The 17,111-nt window shown below is 48.8% G+C and overlaps 1 protein-coding gene across 1 annotated transcript; it reads left to right on the forward strand.

The window, feature by feature from the left end:
• The first annotated feature begins 888 nt into the window (after positions 1 to 888).
• Positions 889 to 1,719, forward strand: LOC145397248 (seminal metalloprotease 1-like). The gene has a single exon (XM_080270444.1). It carries the CDS (start codon positions 889 to 891, stop codon positions 1,717 to 1,719), a length of 831 nt encoding a protein of 276 aa, XP_080126570.1.
• The last annotated feature ends 15,392 nt before the right edge of the window (positions 1,720 to 17,111 follow it).

Genomic DNA, 17,111 nt, shown 5'->3' on the forward strand with positions numbered 1-17,111 from the left:
TATGCCTCGTCATTTCTCATGCAGGCACTCTAGGTTAGGGTGAGTTAGGATGCTTGTTAGATGGTTTTAGATGTGTGGTTAGTGTATCCTTGAATGACAGGCCGGGGGAGGAGGGGTAGGACTGCGAATGAAGAGTTGGGAGGAAGGTTGGGACTGGAGTGTATTGGTGTTGTGATGAGGAGGGGTAGATTGAGATGGTTTGGGAGGAAGGATGGGACTGGAGTGTATTGGGGTTGTGATGAGGAGGGGTAGATTGAGATGGTTTGGGAGAAAGGATGGGACTGGAGTGTACTGGTGTTGTGATGAGGAGGGGTGGATTGAGATGGTTTGGGAGGAAGGATGGGACTGGAGTGTATTGGTGTTGTGATGAGGAGGGGTAGATTGAGATGGTTTGGGAGGAAGGATGGGACTGGAGTGTATTAGTGCTGTGATGAGAAGGGTAGATTGAGGTGATTTGGGCATGTATGGAGATGAAGGATGAGGATGATGACAGTCGTGTGCGGAGGGTAAGAATTGTGAACGTCGAGGGTCGAGTTGCGAGAGAGACGAGGTCATAGGATGTGACCTCAGGGATAAGGGACGTATTAGAGAGGCTGCTAGAGATTAAGCAGCGTGGAGAACTGCCATTAGGTGACCAAGGCCGACGTGTGCAAGCATGTTGGAGCCTTTGTCAACGAACGGACCATTTATGTTTTTACGTTGAATTATTGTTTGTGAAATCACTGATGTGTTTGTGGTGGTGTTGGTGGTGGTGTTTTGGCCTACACCGTCGGGCACTCAGTTTTATTTATTTTTTTCTGACTGGCAGTTCATCCGCCTCACTCCATTTATCAACCGTGAGGGATATTTCAGCTTTGGGACGCCCAATTACGTTTTAAATTGTAATTAATGTTTATGAAGTCAGCGGTAGTGTTGGTGTGGGCGGCGGGGTTGGTGTGGGCGGGGTGTGAGGACGAGTACACGCCCACCTGCTCCGTCACCTGCCTGCCGGACCCCCAGCCCGCCGACACCGCCGCCGTGTGGGCGGGCTGTGGTCAGGTGCGGTCGCCGCAGGCGGGGCGGCGCTGGCCCTCCCCCCTGGTGCCGCTGGAGGTGTCCCCGGAATTCAACCGCACCAGCTGGCGCGGGCTTCGGCGCGGCGCGGGGCTGGTGGAGGCGGGCACGTGCGTGCGTTTCGTGCAGGTGGAGCGGTGGGACGAGCCGTACGTCAGCGTGGTGCCGGGCGAGGGCGGCTGCAACGCACAGGTGGGGTACCGTGACGTGCCCGGACACGTGGGCGAGGTGCGCCTGCACCCGCCAGAGTGCATTATGGCAATAGGGCACGTGGCGCACGAGCTGCTGCACGTGCTGGGCCTAGTGCACGAGCACCAGCGGCCGGACCGTGATCAGTACATCACGGTGCACTGGGACAACATCCGGATGGGCCACCACGCCAACTTCTGCCCCGTGGAGGTGGACACGCTGGGCCTGCCCTACGACGCCGCCTCTGTCATGCACTACGGCCCCTTCGGGTTCAGCGCAGACCGACAGACCCCGACCATCACGCCCCGCCACCCCGACCTGCCCGGCGCGTCACTCATGGGGCAGCGCCAAAACCTGAGCCGCATCGACCTGGCCAAGGTGAACAGGCTGTACGGGTGCACCAAACACTACCTGGGTGACGACCTGCCTGGCGCCGTACCGTACCGCACCTGGCTGGCCGCTAAACACACGCAATGATCACCACTACACTACGTTAAAGGCTTTGATTTTTATCCTTCCTGCACTCTTCATACTATAATTTGACACATGCTGTAGTTATTATATTAAACTCTGACGCCTCCTGAATTTCTTAACACTACAGTAAGCTTTGACTCACACTCTGCCTTTTTGTTAACACCCACAACGCACCACAGAGAGACTTATTTCTCTTCTTCCTCACACTCTTCATTCTTTTTTTCTCCTTCCTCACACTCTTCATACTATAGTGACACCTCCTCTACTCATACATATTGCGCTTCTATTCTGCTTTACACTTCCCCCCACTCTCTCCACTCCCCTCCACTCTCTCCACACCCTCCACTCCCTCCACCCAGTGATTACACCACACCACACCACTCCCGGTATTAATTTCTCCTATACCAGCAGTAATACCCATACCACACGCGTTTCTCTTCTACGCACACTCATACGCAAAGTCCAGTCTGGTTGGGCTTGTCTGTCTGTCTGTCTGCTCGCCTGTCTGTCTTTCTGTCTGTCTGTCTGTCTGCTCGCCTGTCTGTCTTTCTGTCTGTCTGTCTTGGTCTGTCTTCCTGTTTGCTGTCTGTCTGCTCGCCTGTCTGTCTTCCTATCTCTGTCTGTTGATCTGTTGGCTGTTTATTTGTCTGCCCTTCTGTCTGTCTGTCCGTGTCTGCCGCCTGTCCGTCTGCTTTCTGTCTGTCTGCTGTCCGTCTGTCTGTCCAACTGTTTCTTTCTGTATCGTCCGTCTTTCTGTCTATCTGTTTGGTCTGTCTCTCTCGTCTGTCTGCCAGTGAATCTGTGTCTGTCCCTCCTAACATCTCTCTCTCTCTCTCTCTCTCTCTCTCAAGGCCAAGAGAAGAAAGATGAAAAGAAAAGGGACTGTCTGAGTGAGAGAAAATAAAAAGGAAGACCATTAATAGAAGTGACAGATCAGAGAGAGAGAGAGAGAGAGAGACTTCAAAGGCCAAGCGAGTGGGGGTGGTAATTGTTGAAACATTTAAGAGTTTTTTCTGAGGACTGGGAGACACATAGAATAACAGATCGATGAGACAGAGAGAGAGAGAGAGCGGCACACACAGTAAGACACACAGAGAGAGAAAGGGGGGGGGGCTACCTGACAGATAGACAGAATAGCACACACAGAGTAACACACACACACACACACACACACACACACATACACACACACACACACACACACACACATACACACACACACACACACACACACACACACACACACACACACACACACAAGAGAGAGAGAGGTGGGGGGATACCTGACAGACAGAATGGCACACACAGAGTAAGACAGACAGACCTACAAAGTCAAATAGAGAGAGAGAGAGAGAGAGAGAGAGAGTATATGGGGGAGTGTGACTGAATGTATCAAAGCGAGTAGGCTAATGTTGCCACCATCTTCTCTTCTCCTTTGATGGTTGAGAGAGAGAGAGAGAGAGAGCCTCCGTCAAAAGCAACCCTCTGTGGAGACACTTATAGGCCTCTCACCTCACCCTGGAGAGAGAGAGAGAGAGAGAGAGAGAGAGAATGAATAAGTGAGTGAGTGAGAAAAGCATCAAACTGCCCAAGAAAGAAGTAAGCGAGTACACGGGAAATATTTTAAAGGGAGAGAGAAAAAAACTAAGTGCAAAAGAGAGAAAGCGGATGAAAGAAAGTGAGAGAGTGAGAAAGTGGCAGTCCTTTCTGTCTATTGCCCTGGGAGTAGCTGCGTTTAAAGCCATCTCGGTAGACCTCTTGTAGATGTGGAGAGTCGTGGAAGGTGGATGGAAGGACCTTGAGGGGTTAGTGGATGGATGGATGAGTGGATGGATGGATGGTTAAGTGGGTGGATGGATGGGTGGATGTGTGAGTAGATGGCTGGATGGGTGGAAGGATCTTGAGGGGTTATTGGGTGGATGAATGGGTGGATTGGTTGGATGGGTGGGTGTGAATAGATGGATGGAGGGATGGGTGGGTGGTTGGATGGATGAGTGGATGGTTGGATGGGTGGGTGAGTGGATGGATGAGTAGATGGGTGGGTGGGTGGATGGATAGATGGGTGTGTGAGTGGATGGATGGATGGTTGAGTGAGTGGGTGGATGGATGGATCTTTCCGTCTGCCTTTCTATCTATCTGTCTCGGTCTGTCTATCTGTCTATCCATCCATCTGTCATTATCTGTTTACCGATCTCTATATCTATCCATGTCTATCCATCTTTATAGCCATCTGTCTGTCTATGTATCTGTCTTCCTGTCTATCTGTCTGTCTACTTATCTATCCATATATCTACTTATCTATCCATCCATTCATCTGCCCCTGTCGATCTATTTCTGTATATCTATCCATGCCTATCCATGCTGTCTGTCTGTCATTGTATCTGTCAGTTTTCCTGTCTCTCTCTCAACTCATCTGTCTCCCTCTGTCTGCCTACCTACCTGCCTATCTACCCCAGTCCATACATCATTCTATCCCTTATAATTAACACCGAAGTTGATCCATTAGAGATCTCAGTTAAATACCTCTTCCCCACTCTCTCCACTTTCCCCATTCCCTCCACTCTCTCCAGTCTCTCCACTCCCTCCCTACACCCTCCACTCCCTCCCCACACCCTCCACTCTCTCCCCATTCCCTTCTATCCCTCCCCACACCCTCCACTCCCTCCCCACTCCCTCCCCACACCCTCCACTCCCTTCCCATTCCCTCCACTCCCTTCCCATTCCCTCCACTCCCTCCCCACACCCTCCAATCTCTCCCCACACCCTCCACTCCCTCCCCACACCCTCCACTCTCTCCCCACACCCCCACTCTCTCCCCACACCCTCCACTCTCTCCCCACACCCTCCACTCTCTCCCCATTCCCTCCACTCCCTCCCCACACCCTCCACTCTCTCCCCACACCCTCCACTCTCTCCCCACACCCCCACTCTCTCCCCACCCTCTCCACTCTCCCCACACCCTCCACTCCCTCCTACAGCCCTTTATGCAAATACTTGATATATTTTTGTTAAACTAGCGTGCAGCTCAGTTTGATGAGTGGATGGATGCATGGCCCATTTCACATGGAGTATGTTGATAATTGTTCTGTGTTTCATGTCCCTATTTCCTGATCCTACTCACCCACTTTTATGAGTAATTGGGTGATGATGATGGTGGTGGTGATGATGATGATGATGATAGTGGTTATGAGGATGATGGTGGTGGTGATGATGATGATGATGATAGTCGTTATGAGGATGATGGTGGTGGTGGTGGTGGAGATGATAATAGTGGTTATGATGATGATGATGGTGGTGGTGGTGGTGATGATGATGACAGTAGTTATGATGGTGGGTCCAGGCCTCACACCCAGGAACGCGCTGCACATCCACCTAATTACTGTCATTTCTTTACGTTTGAGCCAGTGACTATCCTCTTCCTTTACTGCCCAGGTCTCACTACCATACAACATTACACTACCATACAGCATTACACTCCTAGCACATGCCGCATACACTCCTAACACATTACACTCCTAACACGTGCCGCATACACTTCTAATACATTACACTCCTAACACGTGCCGCATACACTCCTAACACATCACACTCCTAACACATGCCGCATACACTCCTAACACATTACACTCCTAACACGTGCCGCATACACTTCTAATACATTACACTCCTAACACGTGCCGCATACACTCCTAACACATTACACTCCTAACACGTGCCGCATACACTCCTAACACATTACACTCCTAACACGTGCCGCATACACTTCTAATACATTACACTCCTAACACATGCCGCATACACTCCTAACACATTACACTCCTAACACGTGCCGCATACACTTCTAATACATTACACTCCTAACACGTGCCGCATACACTTCTAACACATCACACTCCTAACACATGCCGCATACACTCCTAACACATTACACTCCTAACACGTGCCGCATACACTCCTAACACATTACACTCCTAACACGTGCCGCATACACTCCTAACATTCCTAACACATGCCGCATACACTCCTAACATTCCTAACACATGCCGCATACACTCCTAACATTCCTAACACGTGCCGCATACACTCCTAACATTCCTAACACATGCCGCATACACTCCTAACATCCCACATACAAAGATCCCTTAGTACGGAGGAAGAGCTCTGTCGATGTGGAGGTCTCACTTGGGTCGAGCCTGGATCCTTCCCACGGCGAGGTGCAGAGAATACTAGGAAGTTTGGTTCCCGGGTGGACGCCACAGATTTCATCTTAATTTGTACACTCACTCACACACGCACATAGCACACACACACACACACACACACACACACACACACACACACACACACACACACACACACACACACACACACACACACACACACACAGGCCCCCTTGTCAGCGCCACCCCTCCTAGTAAATAAGTTAAATGCCCTTTCATCAACACTGGATAAGTCAGATAAAATAAAATGTTACGTACCACCCAGGCGAGGCACAATTTAGTTCAGGCAGGTGGGATGTTCATTGTAATTCTGGTCACTTGTTGGGCACACGATTTGACTTTTTTTACTTCACCGAAATTGCCATCAGTTTGGTGGGGAGGGCAGAACGATGTCACTGTGGATTCTGTACACCTTGAACTACTGATGTCAGGTGAGGCATAGACATCAAGGTATGGTGCTATGAAGATGAAGGTACGGTGCTATAAACGTCAAGGTACAGTGTTGTAAACATCAAGATACAGTGCTATAAACATCAGGGTACAGTGCTGTAAACATCAAGGTACAGTGCTGTAAACATCAAGGTACAGTGCTATAAACATCAGGGTACAGTGCTATAAACATCAAGGTACAGTGCTGTAAACATCAAGGTACAGTGCTATAAACATCAAGGTACAGTGCTATAAACATCAAGGTACAGTGCTATAAACATCAAGGTACAGTGCTGTAAACATCAAGGTACAGTGCTATAAACATCAGGGTACAGTGCTGTAAACATCAAGGTACGGTGCTGTAAACATCAGGGTACAGTGCTATAAACATCAAGGTACAGTGCTATAAACATCAGAGTATAGTGCAATTGAATAAACAGCTTGGTATAGTGCAATATTATAAACGTGGGTATAGTGCTATTGTATAATCCATCCATCCATCCATCGTCCAATCCTATGTCGCCCCATGAGGAGTGTAGGAACCCGGGGCTAGGCAAGTTGGTCCTGACATTTAAGATGAGAGTGACCAGCCTCTCTCATCCCTGAGAGGCATTACGTGAGCAGTAAACCCCAACCACCCCTTGGATATAATCCTTCACCGGCTTAATCCGATTGGAGCGCCGTAATTACCCACTAAACCACCAGGCGCCATAATTTGGTTATATGGTTACCACCCAGCGTAGTAAATGGTTTCCTGGTGTACAGGAAACCATTTGGCTTGTCACTCAGTGCAGAGTCACCCACAGGCAGATGGAAGAGGAAAGAATGAAGGAAAGAAAGGCAGAAGAGGGAGTGTAAAGTCACCTGTAGAAGAAAGAGGGAAGAAAGAACATTAGGTATAGTGCTAATGTATAAACAGCAGCGTATAGAGCAGGTGTGTTAACTAATCTTACTTTGGACTTTGTAAATAATCGTTGGTTAAGGAAGTCCCCTAACACTTTTTCTTAAGCGATTTATTTTGCCTGTTACACCTTATTCTCCTCATCTGTCTTAAGTAAATGTCTGCTTTATCGCCATACTGGGTAAATACCATACACCTTTTCCTAAGCGATTTATTTTGCTTAGTACACCATACTGTCCTCTTCTGTGTTAAAAAATCCAGCCAGTATCACCATACTCTGCGTAAATACCATACACCTTTTCCTAAGCGATTTATTTTGCCTGTTACACCATACTGTCCTCTTGTGTGTTAAAAAATCCATCCATTATCACCATATTCAATACCATACACCTTTTCTTAAGCGATTTATTTTGTTTATTTCACCATTGTCCACTTTTGTGTTAAATAAATCCATCCAATGTCACCTTACTCTACATAAATACCGTACCATAGGATATTTACCATCCACATTCAAAGATAAATCGCTAAGGAAGAGGTGTTAGGGACCTATCGTATTCCAGTTCTTTGTTTTTTGAGTAATTGTTGATAGTGAGGATTTTTGTTGCGAGAGAGAGAGAGAGAGAGAGAGTGTGTAAAGGGGTAAGTTGTTTTGTATGGTAAAGATATCTATTGTCTTAGATAGATATTACTAAGACGCTCTAGAACGTGTAGATAAATTGAGAGAGAGAGAGAGAGAGAGAGAGAGAGAGAGAGAGAGAGAGTTTATATGTATTCAAATATATCACCGTGTGTGTGTGTGTGTGTGTGTGTGTGTGTGTGTGTGTGTGTGTGTGTGTGTGTCTGTGTGTTAAGATAAAAGGAAAGACGTGTTGAAAAAGGAGCAAAGAAACAGGAGAGGAAGGTCTGAAAGGAATGGATGGTTGTGAAGAGGCAGAGATGATGCTGAGAGAAAGGAGGAGGTGCTGTATGGGGGGTGCGGTAGGGGAAAGGGAGGGAGAGGGGAGGGGAAGAGTGCAGAAGGGGAGAGGGGGGAGAGAAGTAGAGGAGAGGGAAGAAAGGGAGAGGAGAGGGAAGAATGGGAGAAGAGAAAGGTAGAGAAGAGGGGGAGAGAGATGTAGAGGAAAGAAGAGGGGGAGAGAGAGAGGTAGAGGAGAAGGAAGAGGGGGGGAGAGAGAGGTAGAGGAGGTGGAAGAGGGGGAGAGAGGTAGAGGAAAGGGAAGAAGAGGGGTGAGAGAGGTAGAAGAGAAGGGGGAGAGGTAGCGGAGTGGGAAGGAGAGGGGGGAGGAGAGGAAAAGTGCTTGGAGAGAGAGAGAGGGAGGGAGAGTGTTGGAGGGAAGGGAGGAAGGAAAGATTTAGGAGGGAGAAAAGAGGAGTGAAAGGATGCTGGTGTGAGGAGAGAAAAGGAAGGGGAAGGGGAAAGGGAAGAAGAGGGGGAAGGGGAAGGGGGTGGCACTGTAGGGTAACAAAGTAGAGGGGAAGGAGTTTGGGAGGAATGGTGAAGGGGAGGGGAAGGTCCTGAAGTGAAGAGGGGGGAGTGTTATAGAGGGAGGGGAGAGGATGTGCTGGAAAAGGGTGGGAGGACATAGGAGAGGAGGAAGGGGGAGGGAAGAGAAAAGAAGAGAAGAGGAGAGGATGGAGAAGAAAAGAAAAGGAGAGAGGACGAGAGAAGAAGGAAAGCGGAGAGGAGGGAGAAGAGAGGAAAAAAGTAGGAAGAAGAGAGCACAAGAGGAGAGAAGAAAGTGTAGAGAAGAGAGGAGAGGAGAGAAGAAAAGAGAAGAAGAGAGGAGAGAGGCTAATCCTACAAAGCAGTGTGTATGGAGAGGCATAGGGGATATTCCTTTTGTTTTGGTGGCGTAAAAGACGAGGAGGGTGAGCTAGGTCGGAGGTCTTTCATTGATGGCCTGGAAATAATGGCCTGAGGAAGGAGTGAGAGGGTGAGGAGAGGAGAGGGTGAGGAGAGAATATGGAGGAGGATAAGGGAGGAGACTGGAGAGAGGAGAGAAGAGAAATGAGGAGAGAAGGACGATGAGAGACGAGAAGAAAAATAATGACAGATCAAAACAAGATGTGGATAGACAAGGGAATAGAAGAAAGAAAAGAGAGGAGAGGAGAGAAGAAGAGAAAGGAGAGGGGAGAAGAGAGAAGAAGAGGAGAAAGGACAGGAGAGAAGAGGAGGAGAGGAGAGAGATATCATTTGTTTTTAGTGCACGGAAGACAAGGGGGGATGGGCTGGGTCAGAGGCCTTTCATTGACGACTTGATAATAATGGGCTGAGGAAAGGGTGAGAGAGAGAGAGACAGAGAGAGAGAGAGAGAGGATGTGAGGGAAGGAATATGAAGCTAGAGGAAGGTGTGAAAAATGTAGGCTGAGAAACGATGTGTGCGTGAGAGAGAGAGAGAGAGAGAGAGAGAAAGAAAGTAACTATGGCAATTAATTGAGTAACACTAGGATTGTTTTTTGTCATTTTTCTCCTCTCTCTCTCTCTCTCTCATAACGTCTCCATATTCGGCATTCCTTTCCTGTAATGCATCTCTCTCTAGCTCTCATATCCCCATCGTCACCAGCATTCCTCTCTCTCTCTCTCTCACACACACACACACACACACACACACACACACACACACACACACACACACACACACACACACACACACACACACACACACACACACACACACACACACACACTTCACCCTCCACCCACCCAACTCCCTTCCTCACCCCCACACTTCACATCCCCTTCACCCCACCAAACAAATCCCTCACTGCACTTACCCACACCTCCCTCACCCCCACACCAACTTACACCCTACACACCCTGCCCCACACTTCTCCCTTACCCACTCCCCACACTTAGGCTGCATCTGTCAAGCTTACTGTACTCACCCTGCACTTCCAGATCCTTCCCCCTCACCCTACTTCACTTCCAACCCTCACTTCACACTTTATACACACACTTCCCTCACCCTCACCTACGTCACCCTTCCATCTCCCTCCTTCCTAGACCTAAGCCTACCCCAGTTCTCTCACCCTACACACTCATCCACTTCTCACCTTGCCACACTCCACATCACCCCACCCTACCCCATTCCTCACCCACTTCTTACACTCTGCTTTAACCACCACCCCACTCGGTCAACCCCCACACCCCACTCCGCATTCACCCACACCCCACTAACTCACCCCTCACCCTTTCGCGTATAGTGCATCCACTAGACTCTACCTACCCTCCTAATCCACTCTATCACTCCACCTCATCTCCCTCTCACCCCACCCACACACCCACCTAACCTTACCAATCCACCTATCTCAATACCCCTCCTAACGCACCCACCTCACCTCACCCCCACCACAACGCGCCCCACACCACACCACACCACACCGCGTCCCACCACACCACACCCTACCCCACCCCACCCCGCTCCATTCTACTTTACTCCTCTCCACCCCACCCCACCACACCCCATCTCACCCATGTCCCACCCCACCTCCCTCTGGCCCACCCCACTCAGGTACCATCCAGGTGGAGGCTATTCATCCCACCTGCATTTAGCTTCCATGAATTATTTCACTCGCCTCCTACACAAACTTGGGCCATTAATTAAAAGGTAGAAAGTTTTCATTAAATTCCGTGGCCTCGAGGATTGCCCTGTGTTTGGACGTAAATTCCAGCTGACGAGGACACTGATGCGAGGACACTGACGAGGACATTTTCTCGAGGACACCAACACTAATACCACCACTAACACTGGCCTCGTTGGATGGTTAGGTTCGTGGAAGATAGGCTGACTTTAGAATTGTGTGGTCATTGAGTGTGGCCTCAGGGATAAGGGGCTGATTAGAGAGGCTGCCAGAGATCGAGCAGCGGACAATGGCGAGGACACTAACACCACCACTAGCAATGACCTGATTGGATGGTTAGGTTCGTGAAAGTTCGACCTTAAAAATCATGTGTAGTGTGTGACCTCATTGATAAGGGACTGAATAGGGAGGCTGCCAGAGATCGAGCAGCGTGGATAGCCGCGTGGATAGTGACCAAGGCCGACGCGTGCAAGAATTCTGAAGCCTTTTTAAACGAGGCTGGAAAAACTAGAGTCAGTGTGTGTGTGTGTGTGTAATTCACCGGGTCGGTCAGGATCACTTGAATATCGTGATCGTCAGCTTTTTACCCTCCCGGAAGGGAGCTGAGAGCTCATATAGTCCGATCTAAGGGCAAGGCTGTGACCTTCACACACGCACACACCCGTCCCCTTGCTCAAGGGGGACAGTAACCACCCACTTTGTCAGTGAAACTTTTCGCAACCTGAGCGAGGCGCGAACTCCCGTCCACCAGTTGGCAAGCGAGAGCGTTGCCACTGCACCAGCGAGTGTGGTGTGTGTGTGTGTGTGTGTGTGTGTGTGTGTGTGTGTGTGAGAGAGAGAGAGAGAGAGAGAGAGAGAGAGGATAAGTCTAGCTGGTGCTGAAGCGATGCCATAAAGTACTACAAATTGACAGAAACGCCCGCTTCCTAGAGTACCCCCCCCCTCACACACACACACACACACACACACACACACAGGGGAAGAGAGAGAGGTGGGGAGCAGACACACATACACACACACACACACACACACACACACACACACACACACACACACACAGAATAACAGCAATTCCTCTTTTTGTCCACAGCTACAGTGTTAAATAACGATACCTCGCTTGTATCGTGTGCAATTGTGAAGCGACAGAGAATTTAGTTAAGTATATGCTCTTGTGTCCAGGCTCTCGTGGGGGCTATCTGTCTTCTTTTCACCCCCTCCCTCTCCCCTTCTCCCCATCTCCCTCCGGTGTTCTCTCCCCCTCCCTCTTCCCCTCTCTTGTCTCCTCCCCCCTCCTCTTCGCCTCTGTCTCCTCTCCCTTCTTTCCCCTTCTCCTCTCCTCCTTGTACTGCCTGCCCTTACCCCTCCCTCTTCTCACTTCCTACCTCCTATTCCGCTCCCAGTTCACCATCTTGCCCCTTCTCTCCCTCCCTCCTCTCTCTTCCTACCTTCTCTTCCTCTCCCCCTCCTCCTCTTCCTCATTCTCCCCTGTCTTCCCCTCCCCTCCCTTCCTCCTCATTCTCCCCTCCTTCCTCTTCTAACAATGCATTCTTATCCCCCTCTCCCCTCTCTTCCCGTCCCCTCCTCTCCTACTCCTCCTCCTCTTCCTCTTCCTCATTCTCCCCCCCATCCTCCTTCCCCTCATCTCCCCTCCTCCCGCTTCTACCAACGCACTCTTACCCCCCCTCCCCTCTTCTCTGTTGCCCCGAGGCCAGACGAGGTCAAAAACATACGTATGTTTAATGTAACTCAAAGTAATGTAATTGCAAATGGGTAACATTATTCACCCGCTTGTGTGAGTACCGGGACGCTCTCTCTCTCTCTCTCTCTCTCTCTCTCTCTCTCTCTCTCTCTCTCTCTCTCTCTCTCATAGAGTTGCATCCCTTCAGTAATGTCACTTTCAGCATTTTTTTCCTAAATTGTGTAGTAGTTCTTTCTTCGTCAGTGTTAACCCCTTCATTACGAGTGTATTTTTCAGAAAGAGAGAGAGAGAGAGAGAGAGAGAGAGAGAGAGAGAGAGAGAGGCGAAGATATATTTTGATGACAAGCCATCAAGAAATTCAGCATTTTTTTTTCCAGCATCCTTAAAATCCCCCTTCACCTTAAATGAGGGAGGGGGGAGTGAGCTGGGGGGAGGGCAGTTAAGTGGTGGGTGACAGAGCGACTTGGAGGCGTTTTGTCTGCGGCCACCCTTTTGCGGGAGTAGGGCGTCGGGCTATAGATGGATAGACCTTAATTAAAAACCCAAGCAGATGTTTTATTGTTTTTCCCAGGTAATTTTTTTTCCCCTTGTGTTTTGTGTGTGTGTGTGTATGTGTGTGTGTGTGTGTAATTGTGGAGTTTTTCGTCAGGAAGTTTTTGCATTAATTTTCGTCCTGTGTCAAATAATTTCGGACATTGTTGTGGAAGCGAGAGTGGGAGTTCCAATTTGCTTAGCTGTTTTTCCTAATGTTTCGCCCTCATCGCCTGTCGTGATGCCTGGTTTGGTGGTGGTTCTGGCAGGGAGATTGTGGTAGTTTTTGTGGTTGGGGTAAGTGTGTTGGTGAGGGTGGTGGTGGTAGGAAGAACTGTGGTGGTTGTGGTGGTGGTGGGAAGAATTGTGGTGTGAGGGTGGTGGTGCTGGTGGTGGTGGTGGTGAGGGTGGTGGTGGTAGGAAGAATTGTGGTGGTGGTGGTGGTGGTGAGGGTGGTGGTGGTAGGAAGGATTGTGGTGGTGAGGGTGGTGGTGGTAGGAAGGATTGTGGTGGTGAGGGTGGTGGTGGTAGGAAGAACTGTGGTGGTGAGGGTGGTGGTGGTAGGAAGAACTATGGTGGTGAGGGTGGTGGTGGTGGGAAGAATTGTGGTGGTGAGGGTGGTGGTGGTGGGAAGAATTGTGGTGGTGAGGGTGGTGGTGAGGGTGGTGGTGAGTGGGTGGTGGTTGTAATGATGGTAGTTGTGATGAGGATTGTGGTGGTATTGGTGGTATGGTAAATGGATGGTGGTGGGTGTGGTGCTTGTAATGGTGGTAGTTGTGGTGAGGATGGTGGTAGCTCTGGTTGTGTGTGTGGTGAGTAGCTGGTAGGTGTCATGATGGTGGTTGTGTGGTTGTGATAGTTGATGTTGATAAAGTTACGGTGGTAGTTGTGGTGGTGGTGGTAGTTGTGGTAAGTGTGGTGGTTATAATGTTGGTAGTTGTGGTATTTTTCTTCTTTTTGCAGCATATTTCACCTAACTCTAGAAAAACCCAAATATAATCTCTTCATCCTTTCCATAGCACTTCTTCGTGACTAGCATCATATTCTAGTATTACACCCTGCTAAGATTCTACATGGAGAGTTTGAAAGTTTACGCCTAGTTAGAGGTGTGCTAATCCTTCTATCTATCTATTGCCAGACGCCTTAATCCCGTAAGGGGTGGCCACAAACAAATCGCCTCCATGTCGGCCTGTCCCCCGCCATTTCACTGTCCTTCCCCCAGCTCACACTCCCCTCTCTCATACACCTCTCCACTCCATCCCTCCATCTCATCCTCAGCCTCCCCCTTCCTCACCCCCCCGCCACTTCACTCACATACACTCTCCTCGTTAGTCTCTCGCTCTCAGAATCAGAATAAAATCGTTCTTAATATTAATTTTCCTTTTAATTCCTGGTAATGTGTTAAAAGGGAGACCAGGAAGGGGAAGGAGTGGGTGAGTACATATGCATCAGTTTACACTCTCTCTCTCTCTCTCTCTCTCTCTCTCTCTCTCTCTCTCTCTCTCTCTCTCTCTCTCTCTCTCTCTCTCTCTACCACTTGCTTTTATTTTTCACTTCATCGCCATCATCATTATCATCTTATTTTACACACACACACACACACACACACACACACACACACACACACACACACACACACAAAACACCACAATACTTCCTTCTCTTCTCGTGCAATTAGGCAGAATGGGTTATTTGCACGTAGTCAATATTTACACAACATACACGGGCATATCAGTCACTTATTTCTCCACAATGTTGTCTTGTGGTGAGAGGGAGGAGGAAAGAAAGAAAGAAAGAAAGAAAGAAAGGAGAGAGAGAGAGAGTGAGAGAGAGAGAGAGAGTGAGAGAGAGAGAGAGATTTCTCCTACGAATACTGAGTTACAAGGGAATAGTGTGCATGTGTTTGAGTGTGCTTGTATGTGCACCTACTTGTGTGTACCTGTATGTGCACCTACTTGCATGTGTATCTACCTGTGTGTACGTATAATTATGTGCACCTACTTGCATGTGTATCTACCTGTGTGTACGTGTATGTGTGCACCTACCTGCATGTGTATCTACCTGTGTGTACGTATATGTGCACCTACTTGCGTGTGTATCTACCTGTGTGTACGTATCTGTGCACCTACTTGCGTGTGTATTACCTGTGTGTGTTTACCCTCAGGTGGAAACGAGGCGGAAGGAGGGTGGGAATTACCTTTTTACACCTGTGCGCTTATCCAGCAAGATTTTGACTCCTCCACTCTTCTCTCTCCCCAGTAAAGATTTCTCCTTTATTGACAAGACACAACCACACCTTAACGAGGTAAACACGGAGCATATTTCACGCCTTTCACACGTAAACAATTTTGTCTTTAAGGTATGGGGAAGAAAAATATGTTTGTCAATAACCAGGAGATAAAAAAGTGGTAGGTGGTGGCGACCATCATCCACTCACTTGATGTAGTGCTGCCTACTTCTTCCTTAGCCTTTATCATTCTTCTTTCTGCCTGCCCTCCTCTCTTCCTATTTCTCCCATCTTTCCTGTCACTTCTTGTTGCTTTTCTTTCCTTTACAGGTGGCTTTACATTGAGTGACAAGCCAAATGGTTTCCTGTAAGCCAAGAAACCATTTACGACGCTGGATGGTAACCATATAACCAAACCATACGTGTTTCCTACGTGTCAGCAAGTGGGTTGGTGGAGAGTTAGTGCCCCTCCCCGTAAAACAAATAACTCAAAGTCAAATGGCCACCCCTTACGAGATTATGGCGTCTGGCGATAGATAGATAGATAAAACAGTATCTTCTTTCTCAACGATGTCTATGCTATTTGTTCTTATCTATTTCCACATTATTTTAAGTTAGAAGATGTTATTAAAACTAGACAGCTTTGAGATATTCCCCAAAACGTCTTCATGTCTTCAATGGAACAAGTGTATCCTAGTTATCCTTCAGTCGTAATAATAAACCGTGTAACGAATGGAGAGTGAGTGACTGACAAGGAGAGTATGGGTGAGGTGGAGGGGGATGAGAGGGAGGCAGAGGATGAGATGGAGGGAAGGAGTAGAGAGGTATATGAGAGAGGGGGTGTAAGTTGGGGGAATGGAGAGTGAGAGACAAACGAGGAGTGTGAATGAAGTGGGGGGGGGATGAGGGAGAGGGAGGCCGAGGATGAGATGGAGGGATGGAGTAGAGAGGTATATGAGAGAGGAGGTGTATGTTGGGGGAATGGAGAGTGAGAGACAAACGAGGAGTGTTTGTGAGTGAGGTGAAGGGGTGGAGAGGGAGAGGGAGGCCGAGGATGAGGTGGAGGGATGGAGTAGAGAGGTATATGAGAGTGGGAGGTGTACGTTGGGGGAGGGCAGGGAAATGGCAGGGGACAGGGCGACATGGAGGCGATATGTTTGTGGCCACCCCTTACGGGATTAAGGCGCCTGGCAATAGATAGATAGACAGCTGCAAAGAAGAGACGTTAATAAGAGGCAGAAAAAGAAAAAGAATATTAACATAGGGTAAATAAGAGAGGGAAAGGAGGTTACAAAAGACAGACGAAGAAATAAGAAGGAAGATGAAGGCATGTGAAACAGCGACAGGGTGAAGAAATGTGAAAACTGAGAAACAGAAGAGAGTGAGGGAGTCAGAGAGCGGAAGTTGCGTGTGTGTGTGTGTGTGTGTGTGTGTGTGTGTGTGTGTGTGTGTGTGTGTGTGTGTGTGTGTGTGTGTGTGTGTGTGTGTGTATGTGTGTGTGTGTGTGTATGTGGTGTTGGAGAGAAATGCTGTATCTTTGTGTGTGTGTGTGTGTGTGTGTGTGTGTGTGTGTGTGTGTGTGTGTGTGTGTGTGTGTGTGTGTGTGTGTGTGAGGTGTTGGAGAGAAATGCTGTATCTTTGTATGTGTGTGTGTGATATTGGAGAGAAATTCTGCCTGAGTGTGTGTGTGTGTGTGTGTGTGTGTGTGTGTGTGTGTGTGTGTGTGTGTGTGTGTGTGTGTGTGATATTGGAGAGAAATTCTGCATGAGTGTGTGTGTGTGTGTGTGTGTGTGTGTGTGTGTGTGT

This window comes from Coenobita brevimanus, chromosome 40 (genome assembly GCF_032717465.1).
Source record: "Coenobita brevimanus isolate Jiangsu-jjx chromosome 40, ASM3271746v2, whole genome shotgun sequence".
Classification (NCBI taxonomy): domain Eukaryota; kingdom Metazoa; phylum Arthropoda; class Malacostraca; order Decapoda; family Coenobitidae; genus Coenobita; species Coenobita brevimanus.

Bases quoted from the DNA above. Each gene is read 5' to 3' on its own strand.
- LOC145397248 (XM_080270444.1), top strand. From the start codon at position 889: ATGTTTATGAAGTCAGCGGTAGTGTTGGTGTGGGCGGCGGGGTTGGTG.